This window comes from Heterodontus francisci, chromosome 12, assembly GCF_036365525.1.
Source record: "Heterodontus francisci isolate sHetFra1 chromosome 12, sHetFra1.hap1, whole genome shotgun sequence".
NCBI classification, from domain to species: domain Eukaryota; kingdom Metazoa; phylum Chordata; class Chondrichthyes; order Heterodontiformes; family Heterodontidae; genus Heterodontus; species Heterodontus francisci.
Window position 1 is genome coordinate 53,581,736 of NC_090382.1, and position 27,320 is coordinate 53,609,055.

Consider the following 27,320-nt stretch of genomic DNA (forward strand, 5'->3'; position numbering starts at 1 on the left):
AGTCTCTGGCTATCCACTCTATATATGCCTCTCATCATCTTGTACCCCTCTATCAAGTCACCTCTCATCCTTCTTCGGTCCAATGAGAAAAGCCCTAGCTCCCTCAATCTTTCTTCGTAAGACTTGCCCTCCAGTCCAGGCAGCATCCTGGTAAATCTCCTCTGCACCCTGTCTAAAGTTTCCACATCCTTCCGATAATGAGGCAACCACAACTGAACACAATATTCCAAGTGTGGTTGAACCAGGGCCTCATAGAGCTGCAGCATAACCTCGCAGCTCTTAAACTCAATCCCCCTGTTAATGAAAGCCAACACACCATATGCCTTCTTAACAGCCCTATCAACTTGGGTGGCAACTTTAAGTGATCTATGGACATGGACCCCAAGATCCCTCTGTTCCTCCACACTACCAAGAATCATGTCCTTAAGCCTGTATTCTGCATTCAAATTCGACCTTCCAAAATGAATCACTTCACACTTTTCCAGGTTGAACTCCATCTGCCACTTCTCAGCCCAGCTCTGCATCCTGTCAATGTCCCGTTGCAACCTACTACAGCCTATCCACAACTCCAGCAACCTTCGTGTCGTCGGCAAACTTGCTAACCCAGCCTTCCACTTCCTCATCCAAGTCATTTATAAAAATCACAAAGAGCAGAGGTCCCAGAACAGATCCCTGCAGAACACCACTGGTCACCAAGCTCCATGCTGAATACTTTCCATCTACTACCACCCTCTGTCTTCTATGGGCCAGCCAATTTAATATCCAGACAGCCAACTTTCCCTGAATCCCATGCCTCCTCACTTTCTGAATGAACCTACCATGGGGAACCTTATCAAATGCCTTGCTAAAATCCATATACACCACATCCACTGCTCTTCCTTCATCAATGTGTTTTGTCACATCTTCAAAGAATTCAATAAGGTTTGTGAGGCATGACCTGCCCCTCACAAAGCCATGCTGACTGTCTCTAATCAAACCATGCTTTTCCAAATAATCATAAATCCTGTCTCTCAGAATCCTCTCCAATAATTTGCCCACTACCGACGTAAGACTGACTGGTCTATAATTCCCAGGGTTATCCCTATTCCCTTTCTTGAACAAGGGAACAACATTTGCCACCCTCCAATCATCTGGTACTACTCCAGTGGACAGTGAAGACGCAAAGATCATCGCCAAAGGCAGAGCAATCTCTTCCCTCGCTTCCCGTAATATCCTTGGGTATATAGCGTCTGGCCCCGGGGACTTATCTGTCCTCATATCATTCAAAATTTCCGGCACATCCTCCCTCTTAACCTCAACCTGTTCGAGCATATCAGCCTGTTCCACGCTGTCCTCACAAACGACCAGGTCCCTCTCACTAGTGAATACTGAAGCAAAGTATTCATTTAGGACCTCCCCTACCTCCTCCGACTCCAGGCACAAGTTCCCTCCACTATCCCTGATCGGCCCTACCCTCACTCTGGCCATCCTCTTGTTCCTCACATAAGTGTAGAACGCCTTGGGATTTTCCTTAATCCTACCCGCCAAGACTTTTTCATGTCCCCTTCTAGCTCTCCTAAGTCCATTCTTCAGTTCCTTCCTGGCTACCTTGTAACCCTCTAGAGCCCTGTCTGCTCCTTGCTTCCTCAACCTTATGTAAGCTTCCTTCTTCCTCTTGACTAGCTGTTCCACATCTCTTGTCATCCAAGGTTCCTTCACCCTACCATCCCTTCCTTGCCTCATCAGGACAAACCTATCCAGCAGTCGCAGCAAGTGCTCCCTAAACAACCTCCACATTTCTGTCGTGCATTTCCCTGAGAACATCTGTTCCCAGTTTATGCTCTCCAGTTCCTGCCTAATAGCATTGTAATTCCCCCTCCCCCAATTAAATATTTTCCCATCCCGTCCGCTCCTGTGCGCCTCCATGACTATAGTAAAGATCAGGGAGTTGTGATCACTATCACCGAAATGTTCTCCCACCGCGAAATCTGCCACCTGGCCTGGTTCGTTGCCAAGCACCAAGTCCAACATAGCCTCCCCTCTAGTCAGCCTATCTCCATATTGAGTCAGGAAACCTTCCTGGACATACCTGACAAAAACTGCTCCATCCAAACTATTTGCACTAAGGAGGTTCCAATCAATATTAGGGAAGTTGAAGTCACCCATGACAACAACCCTGTTACTGCTGCACCTTTCCAAAATCTGCCTCCCAATCTGTTCCTCCGTGTCTCTGTTGCTATTGGGGGGTCTATAGAAAACTCCCAACAAAGTGACTACTCCTTTCCTGTTTTTGACTTCCACCCACAATGACTCAGTAGACAAACCCTCCTCGACGACCTCCCTTTCTGCAGCTGTGACACTATCCCTGATTAGCAATGCCACTCCCCCACCTCTTTTACCTCCCTCCCTATTCCTTTTGAAACATCCAAACCCCGGAACATTCAACATCCATTCCTGCCCCTGTGATATCCACGTCTCCGTAATGGCCACAACATCGTAGCTCCAAGTACTGATCCATGTTCTAAGTTCCTCACCCTTATTCCTGACACTTCTTGCGTTAAAATAGACACACTTCAACCCATCATACTGGCTGCAACTTTGCCCTGTCAACTGTCTAACCTTCCTCACAGACTCTCTGCACTCGGTATCTGCCTGTTCAACAGTTACCCCATCCACTGATCCGTAGCTCCGGTTCCCATCCCCCTGCCAAACTAGTTTAAACCCTCCCGAAGAGCCTCCTTCTGTGCTGTCACAATTTGGTGATTCTGTGATAAAGAACATAAACCTCTCCCTTAGCAACAGAAATGGATTTTTATGCTGCATTACTACTTAAGGAACAGGGACTCAATTCATGCAATGCTACATTTGCATTCTATATTTACTGGTGATGCAATTATATTAAGGTGAAGTGCATAGTGCAAAATCGCACACTATCTCTGGGACTGAGAGTCTGGTCCCATCAGAGGCAGATAACATGAAAGGTTATGACTGCAAACCAGAATGTTTCTTAGTGAAATGAGTTTCAACAGTCTGTGTCCAGTTCTTAATAATCAAGAGACTGTGGCAACAACTGCCCAGACTTTGGCAGTTATAGTCACAAAATTAACTGCTAATCTACTCATTCAACACTTTTGTTTTGAAATGGTTCTGAATTTGGCCAAATATGACTGAACTGTGCAGCATCAGAATAAACAAAACCAACTCTTTTGGAAGTCTTGTTCTTGATGGATCAGATACATTATAACAACAAGTATTGCAGAATGACTCCATTGTCACCATGAGATTCAAAATTATTTTTATTTATTTAGAGATACAGCACTGAAACAGGCCCTTCGGCCCACCGAGTCTGTGCCGACCATCAACCACCCATTTATCCTAATCCTACACTAATTCCATATTCCTACCCCGCCTGTCCCTATATTTCCCTACCACCTACCTGTACTAGGGGCAATTTATAATGGCCAAGTAACCTATCAACCAGCAAGTCTTTGGCATGTGGGAGGAAACCGGAGCGCCCGGAGGAAACCCATGCTGACACAGGGAGAACTTGCAAGCTCCACACAGGCAGTACCCAGAATTGAACCCGGGTCGCTGGAGTTGTGAGGCTGCGGTGCTAACCACTGGGGTGGAATTTCGTCTCAGGTGGTCATGTAAATTGGCTGCCTGTTAAACGCAGCGTCTGAAGTTTAATTCCATTGACTGCAATGGCACTGCATCTAATGGGTGGCCAATCCGATACCACCCATTTTGCCCCACACCCCGAGATGAATTTCTACCCCTCTGACTTTAACAGGGCTAGTATATTAATCTTGTAGTTGCTATTCTGTGTACGAGAAGAGCTTGAGGGAGGAATGAAATGATTGATGTTGGAAATGATAATATCGGGAATAATTTTAACTCCCGTTCGATGGGAAGTGGATGGGTTCAGATTGACCCTCTATTTTACACCTTGCCCAATTTTACTTTCCACAATGGAAAGTGAAATGGAGAAAGGTGTAAAACATTCAGTCAATTGAATCCCGTAAGTTTACTTCAGGAAGAGTTAAATTAAAATTAACCCTACCATGATTGATTAATTGGGAGTGATCTATTGCTGGAGCTAAGGCACAATTTTAGGGCATCTAATCCATTACGCTATACCTAATCTGGGAATGCTTAATGTTGCCACCACATTCAAAAGATAAGCAGCACTGACATCTTTCAACTTGATAAACAGGAAAAAATATTTATCTTTGCCAAGTGGCACAATTCTTTGTAACACAAATGCACAGCCTGACTGATTGTCAGACACAGGCTTAATTGCCAACCTGGAATTATTCCCAATTTCTGTCACATTGCTATGGGAGGCAGTGAGTAGATATTTCCCACAGGAAAGTAAGAAAAATCAAATAGTGCATGTCACCAGGGTAAACCTGCAAACGTCGTAACAGCTGGTTTAAGACTGGCTTTCCCTGAAGCACAGAAATAAGTCATTCTCCCATCCTGCTGTCTTAGGAAATATCTGGCTGGAGATACTGATGGAGAAAATAATCAGGAAAAAATTTGAAAGTAAATTAGAATGAATGTTGAAAAGAGTTAATAATGTGCTGTAAAATATTTTTCCTTTACATGTGGTTTCTACTGTAATGTACTGGATGGAGCTGATTCGGTCTCATGTTTTGCTTAGTGGTGTTATTTGATTTTTCACAGGATTTAAATATCTTCCAAAATCTCAGCAGAAGACAGTATGAACATGTCTTGCATTTGATGGACATTGCCATCATTGCTACAGATTTGGCACTTTATTTCAAGTACGTTTTTCAAATAGCTTATTAAAAAAATCACAGATTGGGATTTTATTGTTAAATGTTAATTAGAAATAATCAATTAAATGAAAACTTCATTGGCTTAAAATTCAATACTCAATTGGTGCATCCTATTATTATTCCTATTTCATGACAGGAAAAGAACAATGTTTCAAAAGATAGTCGACTTGTCTGAAACATATGAAGACCCTGAAGAATGGGTGCAGTTTATGATACTGCAAACAACCAGGAAAGAAATTATCATGTAAGTCCACTTTTAGTTTTTTTTTTATGGATTCTCTTTGAAATTCCAAACCTGCAACTGGATTTTTAAAATGTGCTGAAGAAACATAGCTTTAATTAAGCTAATACAATTCAGAAAGGTTTTGGCTTGAGAATTTTCAATTTAATGTTAATTATGCTATGTTTCCATCTAAGACGCTCGCCGTGGTTCTGATACCATAGTTACTTCTAATTATAGTACCAATTACTACAGTGGTTATAGCATTGAGTTTAATTTCTTATCTATATATAATCCTGAGCTTCATTAATTTAGGGCCATGATGATGACAGCATGTGATTTATCTGCCATCACAAAACCTTGGGAAGTGCAAAGCAAGGTAAAAAAAATTATATAATTTTCAGTTTCATTCATGCTTCCTTCTTTGAATAATTTGCTGAGTTGATTAAAGCATTATGAAAAGTCACTTGGTAGTACAGAACTTGAGTATTGCTAAAAAAGATACATGCTGTTAAAAGTTTTTCATCTTGCACTCATCAGACAGATGCAATAATGCCAAATTTCAAAGGGAGCAACAATTTATACTGCATGAGAAAAGGGTGATGATTGGCTGACAAGTTGACTCTGGTCGAGACGTTGCCATAAAGAATACACCAGGAATCATTGTCCCTCACACCTTTGTTTAAGTCAAAAAAGGCACAACATCTGGACATGTTCCTTTTGCCTGCAGAGGGCAGGACCTGCATATGAAATATCTCCTTAAATGTCTATAACTGCTTCTCTACCGTCATATCTTTTAACCTATTTTCCTAGTCCATGTTAGCCAACTCTGTCTTCATACCTTGTAATTGGCTTTAAGTTTAAGACACTAGCTTTGGACCCACATTTCTCAAACTCAAACTGAATGTGAAATTCATGATATGATCACTCTTGCCTAGAGGATCCTTTACTATGAGATCTTTAATTAATCCTGTCTCATTACACATTATCCGGTCCAAAATAGCCTTGTCCCTGGTAGGTTCAAGAACGTATTGTTCTAAAACTGTCCTGAATACACTCTATGAACTCACCCTCCAGGCCACCTTTGCCAATTTGATTTGCCCAATCGATGTGAAGATAAAAATCACCCATGATTATTGCTGTACTTTTTATGCAAGCCCCCATTATTTCCTGATTATTTCCCCAAAGACATATTGTACAGCGAGCTCGCCATTGGTATCAGACCCACCGGCCGTCCATGTCTCCACTTTAAAGACGTCTGCAAATGCGACATGAAGTCCTGTGACATTGATCACAAGTCGTGGGAGTCAGTTGCCAGCGATCGCCAGAGTTGGCGGGCAGCCATAAAGGCGGGGCTAAAGTGGCAAGTCGAAGAGACTTAGCAGTTGGCAGGAAAAAAGACAGAAGCGCAAGGGGAGAGCCAACTGTGTAACAGCCTCGACAAACAATTTTTTCTGCAGCACCTGTGGAAGAGTCTGTCACTCTAATATTGGCCTTTATAGCCACTCCAGGCGCTGCTTCACAAACCACTGACAACCTCCAGGCGCTTACCCATTGTCTCTCGAGACAAGGAGGCCGAAGAAGAAGATTATTTCCTGATACATACACTGTCCTACTTTGTAGATACTGTTAGGGGGCTTAGAAACTATTGCCACTAGTGACTTCTTTCCTTTGCTATTTCTTATCTGCACCCAAACTGATTCTACATCTTGATCTTCTGAACCAAGATCCTTTCTAATTATGGTACTGATCTCATCCTTCATTAACAGAGATACCCCACCTTCTTTTCCTTTCCTCCCGTCCTTCCAAAATGTCAAATACGTTTGAATATTCCGGTCCCAGCCTTGGCCACCTTGCAACCATGTCTCTCATGGCTATTAAATTGGACTCATTTATTTCTATTTGTGCTATTGATTTATCCATCTTGTTACGAATGCTGCAAACATTCAGATAAAGAGCCTTTAATTTTATCTTCTTACCCTTATTTCCTGCTCTGAATTATTGCTGGTGCACTCTTATGTTTGTACGCTCTGTCCCTTCCTGTCACACACTGGTTTTCATTACCCGTATCATTACCCTGCGATATTTCATTGTCTTTTCTCTTTAACTTTCCAAATCTCCCCTCATGTGAACCCTTCCCTCATTAATTAGTTTAAAGCCCTTTCTACTGCCCCAGTTATACGATTCACCAGGACATTGATCCCAGAACGATTCAGGTGAAAACCGTCCCAAAGGTACAGCTCCCTCTTTCTCCAGTACTGGTGCTGGTTCCCCATGAATCAAAACCCATTTCTCCCACACCAATCTCTAAGTGGCTTCAAGTAAGATATAGGTAGGGGTTGAGGCTCTGACCACAATTTTTCAAGCATCCTTAGAAATGGAAATTGTGCCAGAGGACCTGAGGGTTGGTAAGTTAACACTTCTTCAAAAAGGAAGAAAGGGATAAATGAATTAGAGACCATTTAAGCTTGGTTACCTTTTCATAAGGCAGGATTTTGTGGAGGTGCCGGGGCTCCTGGAGCCATGCCAAAACGGCAGAAGGAACGTCGCCTCAGCCTTTTCACACTCCCGCACACACCCCCCACAGTGCAAATCTCCATTGTTTCGAAGGTAATGTCTCCAGCGCCGGGATCTCCACCACTTTAAAGACATGGAACACACCTCCAAGAGCTGCCGGCCAAGCACAAGGCTGGCAGCTTAGCAGTACCGGCTGCATTATCGGGAGCAGTGGCACCGTCGGTACTGCAGAGGCCTTGGATCCAGGCCCAGTGGTGGAACCCCGGATCTCAGCTAAGTGAGACGGGGTTGCCGGGGACAGGCAGGAAGGCCTTGGTGAGGGGGCAGGGTGGGAATATGATGGTGTGGGTGCGTAGTTGTAAAGTCTAGGGGGTGGAGGCTCTTAGAAGGTGCGTTGTTTCCCGGGTGGGCCTCGCTGTGGGCCACAGATTGCCTCATTTTATAAGGCGTCCTCCCCGTGTTGCGGAGGCTAAATCCCAGCAGCAGGAGGGGGGGGAGAGGCCCTTAAGTAACTGTTAATAGGCCACTTAAGGGCCTCAATTGGCCTCTGGGTGGGAAGGCAGTTTTTGGCCTTCCCACCCACAGGAATATTATTTGGCGATAGGGCGGCGACAGGCCCAAACCCAATTCTATGGGCCCCCGTCCCCCCACCTCCCATCTTCTGACCCCTTCTAGAGGAGCCCATAAAATCCAGCCCATAAAATAGGATACAATTAATACTCACTTAGAAAGTCACGGGTTAATTAAGAACAGCCAGTATGGATTTGCAAAAGCAAATATGTCTGATAAATTTCATAGAGTTTCTAAAAATGTTGTTTTCTCCTCATAAGGTTATCTTCCTCATGTCTTTATGTATTGTGTTCAGAACCTGCATCCTCTCCTCTTTATCAGGTCCCACACCAAACCTAGGAGAAAATAAGGAAGAAAAAAATGGATGGGGAGAAACAAAATGCAAACATGGGGGAGTACTGTGCAAGCAAATGTCGGGTGCAAAATTCAGCCAAGGCTACATAAAAATTCAGAAAAAGGGTCCAGGCAGGAAGTAGAGGCAGAAAGCATATGGCAAATATTTATGTTTCTCCTGTTCTCTTATGAAAAGCATGGAAAGTTTCCCAATCAGAAAAGTGCAGGCTACAGCACTTGAACTCTGGGGAGGATTTTCTGTTTTGGGTCAGAACCCCAACATTGGGGTCAAATGTGGATCACGACCCCGCACTGTGTCGGGAGCAGTCACCAGACATCAATTTTTGCTGGATTGGCCAATTAGGGGGCCAGCGATGTGCTCGCCATCCAATTAAGGATGGCAGGCAAGCTCCCTAGGCTGGCGGACCAATTGGAGGCCCTCCAGCAAGACACATCAGCAGCCCCAAGTCCTTAGTGGGAACTGCCGATGTCTGCAGAGAGAGAGAGAGGACCAAGTGAAAAGATTTAATTTAAAAAGGCCACAGCTGCCTCCACTGGATGGCCAGTGGCTGCACCTGTGGCCCAATGGCTATGATGGATGTGGAGTGGAGTCCCTTGCAGAATGCAATCCAGCCCACCCAACCCTCCCCGCTGGGAGGCTGCTTTATTTAACTCATTGTGCTTTGGCCGCTGTGTGGGGCCCGCCTGCCAGTTGGAACATTCCAGTCATCCCGGGAGAGGGGCCTTAATAGGCCCCTTAATTACATTCTGCCCTTCCCGAAAATGGTTTGTGGCTGGGATGGTGCTGGCAAACCAACACACAGGCCAGCAGCGTGAAATTGCATACCCACCTGCCTCAGTTTCACCTCCAACAGCCTCTGAAAATCCTGCCCTGGATTTCCATCACACCATCTCCATTATCCTAAAACCATAAAGGGTGGGAATCTACCCAATATGATCCATTACCTTGATTACACTTTACTTACTGTTTATTAAATTACCAGAGACGTATTTCCCATTCCCAATATTTGCCATCCCTCCATGGTAATCATCAACTAGCTTGGCCAGACACCTCTTGGGAAGACTGGATGAAGTCAGTTACCGCCTTCAGTGACTCCGTGATTGCATTAATAGCCTGAACAAATGCATTATAATTTTGAGAAGCCCTAATTTCTTACATTAAAAGTGATGGCAGCCAATTCTACACTGTTACACTATGTCCCAGACTTGACATCTTTTTTTTCTGTTCAAGGTAGCACTTTCTGTAGCAGCTGAATTTTGGGAACAGGGTGACTTGGAACGAACTGTATTGGAACAACAACCTATTGTAAGTACTGATATGAATGGTTCAATGACTTGAAGCACAGAAATTTTAAAGCAAAATGATATATTCAAGATATTTTCCTAAAAGCGACAATACTTTTTTGTTACAGGGTATTTTGCAAGTTGTAATTCAATAAATAATTTTAAAAATGAACTTGAGAATAATCACAGGCATATGTCATAATTAACACATTTTGAACTGTACGATGTTTCTGGTTATTAAAAATATTACGTGGTCTCTTCATATGTCTCTTTTAGCCCATGATGGACAGAAACAAGGCTGCTGAACTTCCAAAACTTCAAGTTGGTTTCATTGACTTTGTGTGCACATTTGTATACAAGGTAAGGATATAAGCAGTAAAATACTTGAGGACTGCTTTACTGTAATGCATGATTATTGAAACATTATTCAAAGCATGAGAATTTAATATATAAATATAAGTATGAAAATGCCCTCCGAAAAAAGAAGTTTTGTGACCTATTTCCCAAATCCAGCAGACCCCTAAGAGATGTTCAATATTAAACTTCACATTAAGGCAAAATGCATTTAAATTCAATATGAATGCATAGTTAAAATAAACCTTCTGCACGCAGAGGGTGGTGATTATGTGATTATGTGTAATAGCCTGTTTAAGAAGGCAGTAGAAATGAAGGATGGTATAACCTTCAGGAGGATAATGGAGACATTTTTGTTGGAAAAGGCAAAGGTGTGATAAATAGAGCTGAATTTTAACAGCCCTCTGACATCGGGGGTCATGGTGGGGTGGCCCGGAAAATCCTTCCTGGAGAGGCCCACCTCGACCCCTGACGCCAAGAAGGCCCTGCCACATTTACCAGCGGTGGCAAGGCCTCGGTGCAGCCCCATCCCGCCACTCAGCGATGGGGCCTTCATTTTAATAAAATGAATTTAAAAAGGTGGAAATAAATCTGCCTGGTCCCGATGGCCATCCCATGCCCAAACTCCAGCAGCCGGCCGGAACTCCCGCGCCTTCGGAACTCCGTTCAGAGTTCTGAGGCGAGACACTGGTGGGGAGGGGAAGGAGTGAAATTATCAGGGCTGGGGAGGTGGTGGGGGGCAGTGTGAAAAACACTTTTTACTGGCTGTGGGGATGGTGGAAAGGGGTTGAAGGGCAACTGTAACAGGTTGGGGGGTACGTTCGGGTTGGGAATAAAGTTATTTTTCGTGATATAGGCCAATTAAAGAACTGGGTGGGGGGGGGGGGGGGGGTGTTGGGAAAGGGCCTCCAGCTTTTAATTACTTTTTTAAAGAAAATGCACAGTAATGTAACTTTAAAATTAAATTTTTTTCCTAAGGGCTTGAAGCCCTTTAAAAATGCCATTGCCAGGGACAGGGCAGCTGCCCCCTCTACATCATCGGGGGTGGCCGTTCCGCCCCCTCCATTTAAATGAGCCCCTGCGTGAAATATCATGGAGGCTCAGCGGCGTGCAAGTCACGCGTGCGCCGCACCTTCTTTTAAGCTCGTCGACGAGAATGGCGGTGAACTTATAAAATTCAGTCCATGCTGTTTGAAAAGATGTCTGTGATATTTGGAGCCAGTGTGATGCATGGAAATGGTCTTTTCCAGTCCTGTACAGTCTACAGACATTTCCAGGGGCTTGGGGGAGCTGGTAGTGGGGAGAGAGAAGGAGAGAGAGTTAAGGATGTCCTATTATTCATTATGGTAACCATGGCCTCCTGAAGCATGCTTAATAGCTGTAGGGAGTTGCAGAGAAACTTTCCAATTTTTCTTGAAATTGGCCAAAAGCTTTTTGTTTTCTGTGTATTTGCTTCGCCAGGAGTTAGCATTACTAGTAGTTGGGCATCACGGTGTACAGACTGCACTTTTTAACTGATAGCATAATTCTGATTAGTCTGATGGTCGTTTCTGACTGTTTTTGTTTTTGTGTGCATGTATGTCCACTTTGACCAATTTGTGTTATTTACTCAGATTTTCGCAGTTTTCTTACTCGTACAAATGTTCATCTCGATTGAAATTTACAAGTTTACATCCCTTATTGCCCTGCAGCTGTATTTGAACGCAGTGAACAGGTGAGCATGACCGTTATATGTACTCTTTTCTATTTGGGTTGGTACTGGAATTGATTTTCAGGACCAGGAATGTTGCAAATTCCACGAAGTTAAATGGCAAACCGTCACAAAGTTTAATGCCTATGTCACCTAATAAAATCTTTCTGGCTGGAAAATCCAAAGTGGCAAGTTTGCAGAAGATAACATCCTCAATAGTAAAGTGGAAACTATTTCCTCTAACAGATATAAAGTTTTACATAATCTTAGGATCTTTCTGGATAGAATACTTTAATTGAAAGTACTTCCCCTCCAAAGAAATATTTCATTGTAGCCCTTACTCTACACAAAAAGAGTTTAATTGTGTCCAACCCATCGGCCCTGTTTCAGATCATAAATGATACAATCTAAATGAAAGGCCGACTCGGGTCTGCAAACAAAACCCAACCCAAGCCCGACAGAACCACATCCGACACCGAGCCCGACCCAGCCCAATTCCTTCCATTTTTTCCCGCGCCCGACCATCAGTTAACCTACCTTCCATTTTTCACTTTGTTGCTGATCTGCATAAGCTTAAAATAACCGTAACAAAACCACCTTTCTAGTCCAAAAATTACATTAGCATTGGAGCCACTTACCCGAGGTTGTGATAGAGCGTGTCCAACCTGGCCCGACCTGACCCGAGCCCAAATGCCGGACCTGACCCGACCCAAACCCGACACGTGTCATCGGGTCCCGTCGGGTAGCCAGCCTTTAGTCTAAATTAAACTGTAGATTTATTTCGCAATGCCATATACTGCAGGTGGGGAGTCACACAGTCAGCACATATTGGATAATCGTGGACACACGTCTGTACTTAATCAGTATGCTCCTTCTTTAGAGGAAATATTTTCCATTTTACAATTGAAAAAATTATCTTCTGCAAACTTGCCACTTTGGATTTTCCAGCCAGAAAGATTTTATTGGGCAACATAGCCATTAAACTTGTGGAATTTTCAACATTCCTGGTCCTGAAAATCAATTCGAGTACCAACCCAAATCGAAAGAGTATATACAATGGTCATGCTCAACTGTTCACTGCGCTCGAATACAGCTGCAGGGCAATTAGGGATGTAAACTTGTAAATTTCAATTTCACTGCATGGGAGGCTCTGCTGATTGTGTGGGAGTTTCAGAAAATTTATAGCTTGTCAATATTGTGACAATTTTTTTAAATTGTTTCTGTATGAAGGGAGTTGAAGAATACACAAAATGGTCTGGAATTCTTAAAAGGAAATGATTCAGCTCTGTTTATGCTGATTGCCATAGACAACAACAACTTGTATTTATATAGCGCTGTTAACATAATAAAGCATCCCAAGGTGCTTTGCAGGAGCATTATAAAAGAAAATGTGACACCAAGCCACATAAGGAGATGTTAGGTCAGATGACCACAAAAGCTTGGTCAAAGAGGTAGGTTTTAAGGAGTGTCTTAAAGAAGGAGAGTGAGGTGGAGAGGTTTGGGGAGGGAATTCCAGAACTTAGGGCCTAGGCAGCTGAAAGCACAGTCACCCAGTGGTGGAGCGATTCATATCGGGGATGCTCAAGAGGCCAAAATTAGATGAGTGCAGATATCTGAGAGCTGTGGGGCTGGAGGAGATTACAGGTACAGGGGCTGTTGTGGGACTACCTTAAGAAGGGACCACCTTAAGAAGCTGTAAATGAAGGTCACCGGAGGAAGTGATGTCGCATCACAATGTGGTTGACTCTTAAATGCCCTCTGAAGTGGCCTAGTAAGCCACTGAGTTCAAGGGCAATTAGGGATGGGCAATAAATGCTGGCCTAGCCAGCGACACTCACATCCCACAAACGAATAAACGCATGTTCAGGGAGTTGTGGCTGCAGCTTGACAGAGTAAGATGTGTGTAGATGTGCTTGTGCAGTACCTATATATATGTTCTAGTTAAGTTATAATAAAAACCCATATTTTATTTGGATATTACTTACAGTCCTGTGAATCTTGCAATATTTCACACACCAAAGGAACAAGTAATATTATGGAGCTGGGGGGGTGGGGGGGGGGTGGTTGCGGGGAGGGTTGGCAAGGCCATGAAGGGATTTGAAAACAAGGATGAGAATTTTAAATTCAAGACATTGCTTGGTCAGAAGCCTATGTAAGTCAGCGAGCGTAGAAGTGATAGGTGAGTGGGACGTGGTCTGAGTTAGGACATGGGCAGCAGAGTTATGGATGAACTCAACCCCTCATTCAGAGAAAATAGTTTGGTTGTTTTGGCAGATACTTGTGCATTTAGGATTGAGCTAGTTACAATATTCCCTAACAAATAGTAGTAAACATCAAATCGACCCAATCAGTAAAACTAGCGAATACTGATCACCAGACTGTCACCTACTAATGTTTTACAGTCTTTGGTATTTACAATTGTCTCATCAGGGATTTCTGTGAGACTTGCAGTATTATCTCTTCTTGAAGCCATGTAAATTGATTGATTGTCACACTTCTGAAAGGCCTTTTGAAATGTATTTTTGATTAATAGTTCTGATTACCTGTGAAGATAATCTACTTTTGTATCAGCTAAACATCAAAAGCAATGGAGGCATATAAACTCACTGCGTGAACCATGCCCTTAACTCCCTTGTTACTGTACCACTATAAGGCCAGAGGCAAGTGGAGGATGGATTATCTTCCTCAGTTAAAAGCTAGTTTTAATAATATATGACCCAAGATTACAAGGATTCCTTCTGGACTTCTGTAATTTTGAAATAATTTTAAAGTAAGTGGGAAAAGCTAGCATTATTTGGCTAATGAAGCCACTGAATTTTGGTTTTCTTTTTTCCTGAATTAATAGCATGCATTTAGGCCAGATAGTGTAATTCACATTATAATTTTTTTCAAGCGACAGAAAAAGGACAAAGGAAAAGGTGTAATTCTTAGCCTGCATCATATGATCTGTCAGCATGTTATTTTCAACTAGTTTCAGTAAAATCAGAAGTGCATGGCAGAACCTGTCATTATTTCTAATGTGTGGCTCTCCTCCTCAATGGAATATTTCAATAACAAAGACTAAGTCCATTATCATCGCCCAGTATACCACCTAGTGTAATGGTCATAGAGATATTTCTCATTTTAGAAATATTCTCAGTATCCTCAGAGATCTAGAAATGTTGAGCCATTTGTAAAAGTTCAGAAACTCTTCTCAAGGTTATTTTGTCCGTTATGTTCACCTTAAGTAGAATTAAACAAAATAAGCATTACATTGTACTTACAGCACAGAAATAGGCCATTCAGCATTCAGCCCAACAGGTCCATGCCAGTGTTTCTGCTCCACACAAGCCCCCTTCATCTAGCCTCATCAACATATCCTTCTATTCCTTTCTTCCTCATGTGTTTCTCTAGCTTCCCCTTAATGCATTTATGCTAGATGCCTCAATTACTCTTTGTGGTAGCAACTGCAAAGGTTTCTCCTGAATTCCCTATTGGATTATTAGGGAAGAGTTTTAACTGCCAAAGAGGTGGGTGGGTTCAGGTGCGGGATGGGGTTAAAGCCCGAAAAAGCGATGTCGGGTCCCAAACCCATATGATCCCACCCACTTCTCAGTTTAACCCTGGGCGGGTTTGCAGACGAGTGTGAAACCCCTGTGGATGTGTTCGGTAAGTAATTTCAATATTTAAATACCAATTAACTCAGGATTTAACCCAGTATTCTGGATTTAACAGCCAGTGCATGGCTTTCCAGAGTTATGTAGAGCTCAGCAGGGTCAACCAGGTGAGTGCATAATGGTGAGAGCTTCTTCAGTGAAACCAAGAAGCTGGGAAGCCTTCAAAGAATGAAACTGAATAATTGCAGGCATGCCTGAGAGAGAGTGCTTTCACTGCTCGACAGGTGATTTCCAACTTCTTGGCAGTCAGTTCACCTGTCTTGGACTTCACTTAGCTGGATCTGCACTTCCCTGCTTTTAGCATTCACTGTGGCATGGGAACAGCTTATGCAGCTCTACCCTGGACATCTGATGAGGAACAAGAGGAACAGCACCAGCAGCAGAAACAGCTCCAGGAGCAACACCAGTACCAGCTGCCTTCTCTTTTGTCACATGCAGTTCCACAGGGCAATGGGGATGGACACCGAGATCCGGCTCGAAGGAGGCGAGAGCCCTTACAAGGGTCTACAGGCAAGAGGATCAGCTCTCTTGACAGTTCTGAGCACCAGTGCCTCAGGAGGCTCAGGCTTTTGTGGCTAGTCGTTGCTGACATCTGCAGCCTCCTGGAACAAGACCTCCTTCCCAGTGGATCAGGTGGGCATGGATTGCCAGTGGCTGTCAAGCTGACTGTCACTGGAGGTCCCGTGCCTCAGTTCTCTGCATCTTCTTGGTGTTTTGCAGTCTCTTCTCCTGCAACAAAAGAAAGCAGAGTTGTGCATGTGAGAAATGGATTGTGTGGAGAGGAGGGAAGTGCAACATTTGTGGAGGGTAACTGTGAGGCAAGGGGCTGAAATAGCACAAAGATGCAGGTGTAAGTGCTGGCTGTTCCGATGGGGATGTGAGGAGATTCCTGGAGACCTGCTTGATTTGAGAGGCTGGCCTCTTCCTCCCATCCATGGGAAACATCACCTCCCTTCAGTCCCTCAAATCCTGCAGCAGGACCCCTAGGTAAGAGTCGGACACTGGGGAGGGGGGGCTGGGGTGGGGTTGGGCGGTGGTGGTGGCAGCCTTCACAAGTCTCCTTTCCATCTTTCCATTCCTGTGGTTGCTGAAGCTTCAGGAATCAATGTACAATTCTGAGCCCCGCCAGGATCCCTTTAACTAGAAATCCTTCCTTTGACAGTTTTGGCGTTTCATCCTGCCTGCCCTCTCTGGTTGGGAAACCGGGAAACAGGATGCTAATACCATGGCTGAATTAAAGAGCCACAGCAAAGCCCACTACTGAATCATATGGGTTCCTGACCCTTTACTGGCCTCCCCGCTGCATGCAGGTCGGTTAGCATAAAAACCCCCCTTCTGTCTATTTTATATTTATGGTCCCTAGCTCTGTTCTCTCATGTAAGTGGAAACATCTTCTCTACATGTATCCTATCAAACCCTTTCATATTCTTAAAGGCCTCTATCAGATCACCCCTCAGTCTCCTCTTTCCTAGAGAAAAAAGCCCCAGCCTGTTCAATCCTTCCTGCTAGGTATAACCTCTCAGTTCTGGTGTAATTCAAATAAATCATTCTTGGACCATCTCCAGCGCCTCTATATTTGTTTTATAATATGGAGACCAGAACTGTTCACAGTACTCCAAGTGTGATCTAACCAAGGTTCTGTAAGTTTAACATAACCTCTCTGCTTTTCAATACTAAAATTAACCCTAGTGCTTTGTTTGTTTATGGCCTGTGTGCTACTTTCTGTGATTTGTGCACATGTATCCCCAGACTGACCCTGTACCCCATTTAAACACTTATCTTCCAAGGAGTACAGGGCCTCCTTACTCTTCTGACCACTTCACGCTTATCTATATTGAGAAAATTTGAATGTTGCAAATGTGAATGTGTTTGCACTAATAATAATATTTTTGTTATATTAGGAATTCACTAGATTTCATCCTGAAATTCAGCCTATGCTCAGTGGCATACTCAACAACAGAAAGGAGTGGAAAGCACTGGCTGATGAATATGAGGCAAAAGTGAAAGCCATCGAGGAAGAGAAAAAGCAAAAGGAAGAAGAACTTGCAGCAAAACAAGGTTAGACATCTGAAGATGAATCACAAAATATAAGGTTATGTCAAATGGGTTAGATCAAGTAGAGTGGGAGGAGGTTCGTGCGCAGCATAAACACCAGCGTAGACCAGTTGGGCCAAGTGACCTGCTTCTGTGCTGTAAATTCTATGTTAGATAAAGTAGTACAAATACAACCCAGTGCACCTTGTAAAATGTCTTAAATTAGACTTGTAGGGATGGACTTCCCCTCAAAACTGTATTCAGGTAACTGGCCAGGAGGCTGCGGCCAGAATCCGAATGCACTGAAGCAATTCGCTGTTTGGTGCAATATCGGATGGCCTACCTGGCTTTGCACCAGAAAAAGATTGGTTTCCGCAGGGGACAGGAGAGGAGATGATTCTGCAGAAAGGGAGAAAATTAGGATGACAGCTGTCCAATTTGGGCCCGGAGGAACACTCTTTAAAAAAAAAGGAGAAACTCATCTGTCGGGGCTTCTTTGGCTGGTCAGTCACCTGATGCTGGTCGAATCATGCGCTGTGCAAGCTTAGGCCAGATGAGTTCAAAAATAGCTATCAGGTCCTATTGATATCATAGGACCCAATTTCCATTTTAAATAGGCTTGACTCTGAGGGCCAGTATGGATACCCAGCGGTAGGTCCCTGATGAATATTGTCACAGCCATATCAACAGTGGCAATGGGATGATAGGACATTGCTCACTGTTTTTGGGGTGTTACTTCCCCATATCTTACAAGTGGAATGGCTCAAAATTAATTCTATAATTTTTTAAAAGGATGAGTAAATTGAAAGTGATAAACAAACATTCAGATTGTTTAGGCTCCTGCCAAAAGCTGATGTACCTATATGTAAATTATCTTTGTGTTTTGGAGTAATTTGTAAACTATAATTTAAAACATTATAAAACTATCGATCTAATTTGTATCACAGAATCAAACCTGAATTCATTTAATATGCATTTTTTCTCTCCTTTTCAAATTGCAGCTAATCACACATCACAAAAGGCACAAAATTCTCAGTCTAAGACATGTTCTCTCTTGTAAACGACAGCAAGAAGAAATCCAATAACAACATTTTTGGAGTCCTCGTCGGCATTATAATAGATATATGGAGAAAAATAGTCAACTATTTCAAAATTAATTATATCCTTAAATTTGAGAGTTCAAAAATAGCAAGCTGGCCAGTTAAAGTAAAACCTTTGGTAAGTTTTCTTAGTTACATGGGCCTCACGTTTCATGTTAGAAAAACGGATTTAAAAATATCAGGTTAATATCCACATTAAGAATTTATCAACTTACCTTATGAATTACAATATAAAAATAAATGTATGAGATACAGAAAACTAAAATATCTGTTTTAGAGGTAGTTTAAGAAATTGTTTTGGACCTTATATTGAGGTGGAAGAGATTATGCATTGATTTATGAGAAGAATTTGGAGTTTCAGACTTTAGATGCATTGATACAATCAGCTTTTGATTAGCCCTGCCCTTCCTCTGTTCACTAATGAGTCCAAAAGTCCATTTTTACTGTTTGACCTTAGTAAAATGTACATCTTACTCAGGTAAGTCATGTAGACACTGATGCAGTGAAAGATTTGGAATTATCACCATAACAGTGAAAGAAGTGAATAGTACAGAGCATAGAAATAGAAATCATAGAAAGTTTAAGGCACAGAAAGAGGCTACTTGGCCCATTATGTCTGTGCCGGCTGTAAAACGATCCACCCATTCTAATCCCACCTTCCAGCATTTGGTCTGTAGCCCTGCAGATTACAGCATTTGAGGTGCATATCCAGACTCCTTTTGAATGAGTTGAGGGTTTCTACCTCAACTACCCTTTTAGACAGTGAGTTCCAGACCCCCACCACCCTCTGGGTGAAAAAGCTTTTCCTCATCTCCCCTCTAATTTGTCTACCAATCACTTTAAATCTATGTCCCCTAGTCACTGACCCCTCTGCTAAGCTGAATAGGCCCTTCACCTCCACTTTATCCAGGCCCCTCAAAATTTTGTACATTTCAATCAGATCTCCCCTCAGCCTTTCCTGTTCCAAGGAGAAAAACCCAGCCTATCCAATCTTTCCTCATAGCTGCATTTTTCCACTCCTGGCAACAGACTCTTAAATCTCCTCTGTACCCTCTCAGGTGCTGTTACATCCTTTCTGTAATGAGGGGACCAGAACTGCACACAATACTCAGGTTGTGGCCTAACCAATGAGTTATACAGTTCCAGCATAACCTCCCTGCTCTTATATTCTATACAGGGGCTAATAAAGCACAGGATTCCATATGCCTTCTTAACCACCTTATTGACCTGTCCTGCTATCTTCAGGGATCGGTATTCACTCCAAGGTCCCTCACTTCCTCTACACTTCTCAGTATTTTTCCATTAATCATGTGTTCCTTAGCCTTATTTGACTTCCCCAAAGGCATCACCTCACACTTCTCCGGGTTGAATTCCATTTGCCACTTTTCTTCCCATCTGACCAAACCATCAATACCTTCCTGCAGCCTATAGCTATCCTCCTTGCTATCTACCACATGGCCAGTCTTTGTGTCGTCTGCAAACTTCTTGATCATGCCCCCTACATTTACATCCAAATCATTAATATATCCCACAAAAAGCAGGTGGCCCAGTACTGCGGAACGCACTGGAAATAGCCCTCCAATCACAAAAACACAATTACCCTTCGTTTCCTGTCACTGAGCCAATTTTGTATCCACCTTGCTGCATTTCCCTGGATCCCATGGGATTTTATTTTTTTAACCAGTCTGCCAAGCAGTTTTCTGCCCAACAGTTAGATAGTAACTTTCCCAATACCAATGCTGAATATATCTCAGCAGAGCAAGAGGAAAGGGTGTCATGGGTGCACAAAGGGTACAGGCAGCTGCATCTTGCAAAACCTAGATAGATACACAGTAGATCAACTTTAATGGAGTCAACTATCTGGGCCTGGCAGAGGAGCAGGCTCATTGGGGATTCAGTGACTGAGCTTTGCCATAAAATGAAATAATGAAGGACTGTGACATATTAAAAATGAATTAACTTTGCTCAGTTGTGCTGTTTAACTGAGTATGGGACAGACTTTCCCTGGGGGTTCTTCCAATTATCCACTGCAACTTTGGCAGTAGATCCTTGCACACGAGTGCTCTGTGCCTCACGCTGTGCTTTATCATCAACATCATTAGCTACATTTGAATAGTATGCGTAACGGTATGTGCTTGTTCCAGGTAGGGGGTAATGGATTCTTCTCTGATGCACAGTGTTCTTTGCATGCTGCTGATTGTTCACCTGGTTCTCTTCTCGGGAAGAGGCATTGTGGGGCCAATTTTCATGTTCAGGTCTAAATCAGTTCTAAATGGTTTCGAACTGGTACTGAACTCACCTGATTATCAAATGCATTTAGTACTTAATTCTCCAGTTTAAGCTAATTTTAGTAACTAGTCACAAATCCAGATCCAAAGTCTGAGGGTCCAGGAAAGATATTATGGTCTACTCTGAATTCAAAATCACTTAGTTCAAACAGTCCAATAATAATTTTTGAGTGTTTAATTACCACCTAGCTGGTATTTGTTATTATGCACATTCTTGGATAATTTGATTTTAGGATAAAAAGTTGTGCTTTTTATTATTGTATCTTCACGGTAATTTAAATTTTGCAGTGTTAATGCATTTAAACATGTACATTCTAAAATAAAATTTTCTAAAAGAATACTTATTTCATGTAAACTGACATATTTATATAGCATAAACATGTTTTTAAGATCAACTTTTTAACCCTCTAGCTACTGATGCTGAATGTACTGGTTTCATGTATGCTTGAAGAAATACAACAGCTGTAGGGTTTCTCCCTGTTCTTGTTCAGAGTACAAAAGGTCAAGGATCAAACAAGACACAAATTATTTTCTAACTTTAAAGAATCTAACTTGTCATTCAGACACAATAGTTTGTACCAGAAATAAACTAGTAGCTGCTTGTACAACCTTTTTCCGTTGAGTATAACTCAAAATCGAAGGACTGAATGATCAAATCCTTTTTGTCTTGGAATAATAAATAGGTTCCTTTCTTAGGTCATCTTGTTTCTATGTGGCATGTGGTTCTCCTGAGAACCCTTGCAGTAAGGGCTGTTTAATATGCTTTCCTTCAAATCATGCTGAGCATTGTAGCATTTTTGTGTTGCTTTCAGTTCCAGCACTAAATAATTTCTTATCAGCCCCTCAGATATTCTAGCTTACCAAGACCAGTCTTGCTAAAGGCGTTTGTAGAGTCGGTGTACAAAAGACAGCCGCAAATTTCGGCTCCGTGCATGAGCCAGAAGTATGCAGAGTGGGCAGACTGTGATGTCAGTCAGCTGATTTGATGTCTGACCTGCCGTTTTGGACCTCTTCACTCCAGTTAGCGTCCTCTCTTAAACACAGACAGCTGAACATGCGTGGAGCTACACAAGGGATCCCGCACCAACACTATTTAGAGGCATCACATTCAACTTGCAGGCGAGGTGCTTTTGACTATCTACTTCCTGTTGCAGAGTAAATGGAAGTACTGCGTTGGAGGAGTTGTGAGAAGTGGTTGAGGTCAGCAGGGAGTGGGGCAGGATGTTTAGAAGGAGTTGTGTGCTTCTGAAAGGCCTCTGAGTACATCACTTTCTCTCAGGCACAGGTGATATATTTGCAGCTCCCCTTAAGCTTCAGCATCTAAGAGGGATGGAATAGAGCCAGCAAAGAAGACAAGCTGCCTGCAGATGGAGGAGGTGAAAGGCTGTCAGCAGGAGGCTTTCCTCACCTAGAGCCTTCAGGGAACACTTCTGCTACCTCCACCGAAGCCAGGAGCAGTGTGTTTTGTGGCTGTACTTCACCAGGCAGGTGATCATAGAACAGCACCACCTTTTGCAAGTGAACCTGCAGCCTCAGAACAGGGTGAGGATGGTGGGTCCAATGGCTGTCAAGGTGACCATGGCCCTCAATTTTTATGCCAGTGGATCTTTCCAGGCAGGAACAGGTGACACTACAATTGCAGTTCTCCATCTATTGTTGCCTCCGGGAGGCCACAGAAGCTCTATATGCCAGGAGAGGGGAATTCATTGTCTTCTCTCTAAACAGAGAGAGCAGGAGGATTGTGCACATGGCTTTGCCAGGGTAGCAGGCTTCCCCCTGTTGCAGAGAGCCATCAACTGCATACACGTGGTTTTGTAGGCGTTCCATCTCAGCAGGAAGATTTACTGCATCCACAAGGGATGTCATTCACTCAATGACGTGCGACTACATCCAGAACATCATGTTTGTGGATCTCTGTTATCCTGGCAGCAGTCATGATGCTATCATCCTGTCCCAGTCAGTTGTTCTAGCCACCTTCAAGCCATCATGCCGAACCAGAGGGTGGCTGCTCAGAGATGAGGGCTATCCACTGTAAATGTGGCTAATGACTCCCCTCTGCAACCCCACAAGGTTTGTGCTCATCAACGAGAGCCATGCTGCCACAAGGAATGTCATGGAACAAATCATCGGCGTCCTGAAACAATGGTTCCATTGCCTCTACCACTTGGCGAGCCCTCCAGTACTCACCCCAATTCATGGTGATCTGCTGCATCATCCACAACCTGGCCATGATGTGGTCACATCCCTTTAAAGCAGGGCTTTGGCGACCACCTCAGGAGGAAGAGATGAGGCATGCAGCAGACCCATGGTCTGTATGGGCTATCTGCAAGCATACCATCAGATTCCTGTTCCCCTGAATGAATCCCCAGATCCCTGATGCTCAACACTTCCCCATCTTACTACTCTCTGTTACAGACCATCCAGTTTCCTCTAGGTCACAATCCAGAAATAAAAGACACCATAGAACAACATTCCATACCAACTTTATCCAACAATACTTCCAAATGCCATACAATACTCAGCTAATCACCCTTGTGAATTCCCTTAGTGTCTCTCTTGCAGTACCTTGCCTTGCCTAGTGCTACTGCACAGTGCTACCCCAGTGGCTGCAGCATGGCTGGTGAAAAGCTGCTGACTTTCAGTTGGGGAGACTGTAGATGGACTTGCAGGACACCCTCGAGCAGCTCTTGGCCTAGAAGGTCCATCTTCAGACTGCACCATATCGGCACGGGTGGCAGCAGTCTGGGTGGGCTGGCTGAGAGAGTGGCAGTGGAAGGAGCACAAATGCTGTCATCCTGAGAGAGGACAGAAAAGTTGGTGCACCACTGAGCCACTGCCACTCTCCTGGACAGTGGCTCAGCAATTTTAGTAATCTGTTGCAGCACACATTGCTAGACTACTGTCCGACCCTGAAAGCCGCTTTAAGCACTGGTATCCACAGCCGTGATGGCAGCAGTCTTAGTCTGCACGGCACCAAGCTGAGCTTGCATGGCAACAACCTGAGATTTCATAACCACAGTCTGACCTTCCACTGCAGCACTCAAATGTTGCGCGGCCTGTGCTATAATGGAAGCTGAGACCAGGGATCGGCACCAACAAGTTGCACCACGGACATTTGACAAAACTATTGGTCTCAGCCATGAACATGGGGGCAATTAATCAGTATATAAAGTGGATAGCCAACCTAATGCCATCAAAACACGGTCTGATTTAAAACACATTTCTCTCTATAAATAAATTAGCTAAGCATACAAACAGCAATGGAGAGCAGCAAAACTGTACTAGCTAGCTAGCAAGCAAAACAGTATGAATTGCCAATGCAAATTACTTTTATTCACAGAATCGAGCTAGCTGCACCATGTGCTAAAGTTGCGTTAGCATGTAGCCAGCTAGCTAAACCATTACGCGATTAAAAACCAGGACCGAGAAGTAACTTCATGTCATTTAACCAGTAAAATAGCAAATAATTTTCAACACTGGAAAAAGTGATTTAGCTAGCTCTTAGTTAGCTAGCAAGCTAATAATAATAAATGCAGCTCACTTTAATGTTTTCGAATGTACCTTGCCCCCACAGCTAGATCAAAGTCCTTTGTGCTTGTTGCAGTTGCAATACATAGTTCTTAAGGCAATTCCTTGCGGATGTTTTGATTGTTTTCAAGTGGCTGGACCCTCATTCGTAGCAACACTTGTCAGGGCTCAGTGTTCGTAAAAGAAGTGACAGCCTTGCCAGTTCACTGTATTCATCCTCACTTGACTTAAACAAAGACACCATAATTTGGTAACATCACTGACACAACGGTCTGAATTGAATAGTGTCTTGACAGCCTCATCTTCGCAGTACAATGTATAATGCATTTCAACTGTGCTGGAATCAATGTGCTTTGTAAATCTTGCAGCAAGTTTTTGAATTTCTGAGACTGATGGCTTTTGGTTGCAGGGGTCCAAGAAAAGCATGCATTTCACCAGTTCTTTTTCAGGAAACCTGGCCTTGAATGCCTTTTCAGGTTTCTTTGCATATTCAATAAATGTTGCTTTTACCTAGGCAATCTCCATTTCTGCCAAGTAGTGCTGCTCTTTACACTCCCTCAGCATCTTTGTGACCTTGGCATTGAAGATACACAGGTAGCTTGGAGATACAAAAGATTCCAGCATAGAATCTTCATTTGAAGGCTGTTTAAATGGCTTCTCCAGGGAAGTACTTCTCCAAAGAGCAGTAGACGTTGTACAGATCAGCATTCTCTTTCTGCAGTGTCAAATTCATTAATGTGAGAAGTGGCAAAACCTAGTTCAAGAAACTGAGATATGGAATGAATTTTGGAGATTGTAGCATGCTATGGATATTCTGGCAATTTTTTCTGTAATTTGGCAACCAATCTCTCTCAAAAGTATTGCACTAGGGAATCTTACAATAGCTTAATCTCTCAATGCAGCCAGCCAAACCTAACCAGCGAATTTTTTTGTAGCCAACCATGTTTGAGTATTCCTCTTGATTAGGCTCACAAATCTGTCTAAATGCCTTTTTGTTTGCAGCTCCACTGAAAATTCTAAGTGGTGCTTTGATCGTGTCTTCCACAAAGTCAGGTATGACTGAGTCAGCATCTTCAGCCACTAAGGCTTGGTGATGAGTCATACAGTGCTGGAGGATTAAATCTTCATAATGATCTTTCGGTCGCCTTGAAACACCTTCACGTTGGGCTAGCATTACAGATGCCCCGTCCAATGTAAATCCCACAATTTTCTCTCCAGGGTAGTGATCAGTTTCAAACAACCAACAATGACTACACTCAGATTTTCTGTATTACAATGCACAGCTATTTCAATTAAGCTCAAAAACTCAGAGCAAATTTCTCCTTTTGTCAACATTCACAGAACAATGGTAAATAATATGCTGACTCTTGCCACTGTGGTCAGTGCTCTCGTCACACATTAAGTTTACAAATGGAGTTTCCACTGCTGCTTGAACAGTTTCATTGTAAAGGTAGTCACCTAAATCCGTAGTATTTCTTGCCACCATTCTTGTACTGCAGTGCAGTCTTTGAAAAGAGCCAGAGTTTGGGTCAAATTTTTTTAGCGATTTTATTGAAGACGACGCCTGCTGAAAATGGCACTTTGGCTTTTGCTAAACTGTAGGCAAGGCAAAGATGATTCTGTGTACCTTTGAGTTCCTGGTTAAGAAAGCCAGGCATTAACTTTACCTGGTCTTCTCTTTTGGCTTTGGCCTCCTTGATGCATCTATCCTTCTCTATACTCAACATGTTTGAAGTCTTAGACATTTTTTTGCACCATTTCTCAGCATGGTCATGAGCTACAATTGATTTGAGCTGTTTCATTACTTGGCCAAATCTAGCACACTCCATAAAACAATCTGTAGGTCTTTCAAAAATGAGATATTCTCTTGCCCAAGCTGCGTTGAACAATCTTTTTTTTTGAATTTGCCACTTTGTTTTTTCACGGGTAAGAAAAAAACGTGAACGGAGCTAATGCTTTGTCTGTTTGGATAGCAAAGCTTCTTTGGTTCAGTGTCATCAAGATTCTACAGTAACAGAAGCCAAATCTGGCCCATCTGCATCGCAATTGCAATATGTATGTAGATAAATCAGGTCTTTTTTAGACAGAGCTTGTAAGCCGTACGTTTCTTTGAATAAACTACCACAGACGTCAAAATTTTAACCACGGACACTGGTGTGCATGTGCAGATATGTTGCCGACCCTTGGCTGAGACATCCGATGCTACATCATGGTTGGATCCATAAATGTTCTCATGGAGTTGGCCACCACTTCCACGCTGGAACGAATGGGCTTCAAACTCTGTGAAAAGCCTGCGCCAACTTGGAGCCCGGCCTCTCCCTACATCTTGACAGTGACAACAGGCTTTCTGACAGATATGCCATTGCACCAATCATTTCTGTGTGCATGCCCATCAGCCTTTTTCTGTATGTTGCCCCATCAAAGTCTTCATCAGAGTCCTCTGCGGCAGAACACCTCTGGGACCTTGCTTTCTAGGGAGCTGACACCCACGCTATCCTTTCCTGCTGGCCCGGCTACAGCCCATTCCTTTTCGGTGACTCACCACATACAGATCCCATCACTATACTTCCCTCTAAAGTATTTGCAGTGCCAGTATCTGAGGTGATGGCTGCGAATGTCAGATGAAGTGCTGGTGCTTTTTCCTCCGAGGGCTGCTCCCCCACTAGGCCTGCTGCCTCACACAACCACTGGTTGGAAGTTCATGGGTATCTGAAAGCTGAAATTCACAAGGCAAGTACTGGAATTCGGGAAGAGAGGGTGGGGTGGAAAACGAGGGTTGCATGGTTACACCATCTGCAGCTTGCACATCATAGATTGCATGATGAGATTGAAGTGGGATTTGAGAAAGTACATAAGGCAGGAATATATGATCACCCTCGATGGCTCAGCAACACCGTTGGTCACAGCCTTGGTGACGGTCACTCCAATTATTCCGGGCACC

General features: G+C 43.3%; 1 protein-coding gene across 1 annotated transcript in view; it reads left to right on the forward strand.

Moving 5' to 3' along the window:
- pde6a (phosphodiesterase 6A, cGMP-specific, rod, alpha) overlaps positions 1-18,563 on the forward strand; it is a 79,770-nt gene extending 61,207 nt beyond the window's left edge. The window contains exons 16-22 of the mRNA XM_068042956.1: positions 4,669-4,769; positions 4,921-5,028; positions 5,320-5,383; positions 9,677-9,751; positions 10,006-10,089; positions 17,331-17,487; positions 18,465-18,563. Coding sequence (XP_067899057.1) covers positions 4,669-4,769; positions 4,921-5,028; positions 5,320-5,383; positions 9,677-9,751; positions 10,006-10,089; positions 17,331-17,487; positions 18,465-18,523 — 648 coding nt within the window. The 3' untranslated portion in view covers positions 18,524-18,563. The remainder of the gene's footprint in view (positions 1-4,668; positions 4,770-4,920; positions 5,029-5,319; positions 5,384-9,676; positions 9,752-10,005; positions 10,090-17,330; positions 17,488-18,464) is intronic.
- The last annotated feature ends 8,757 nt before the right edge of the window (positions 18,564-27,320 follow it).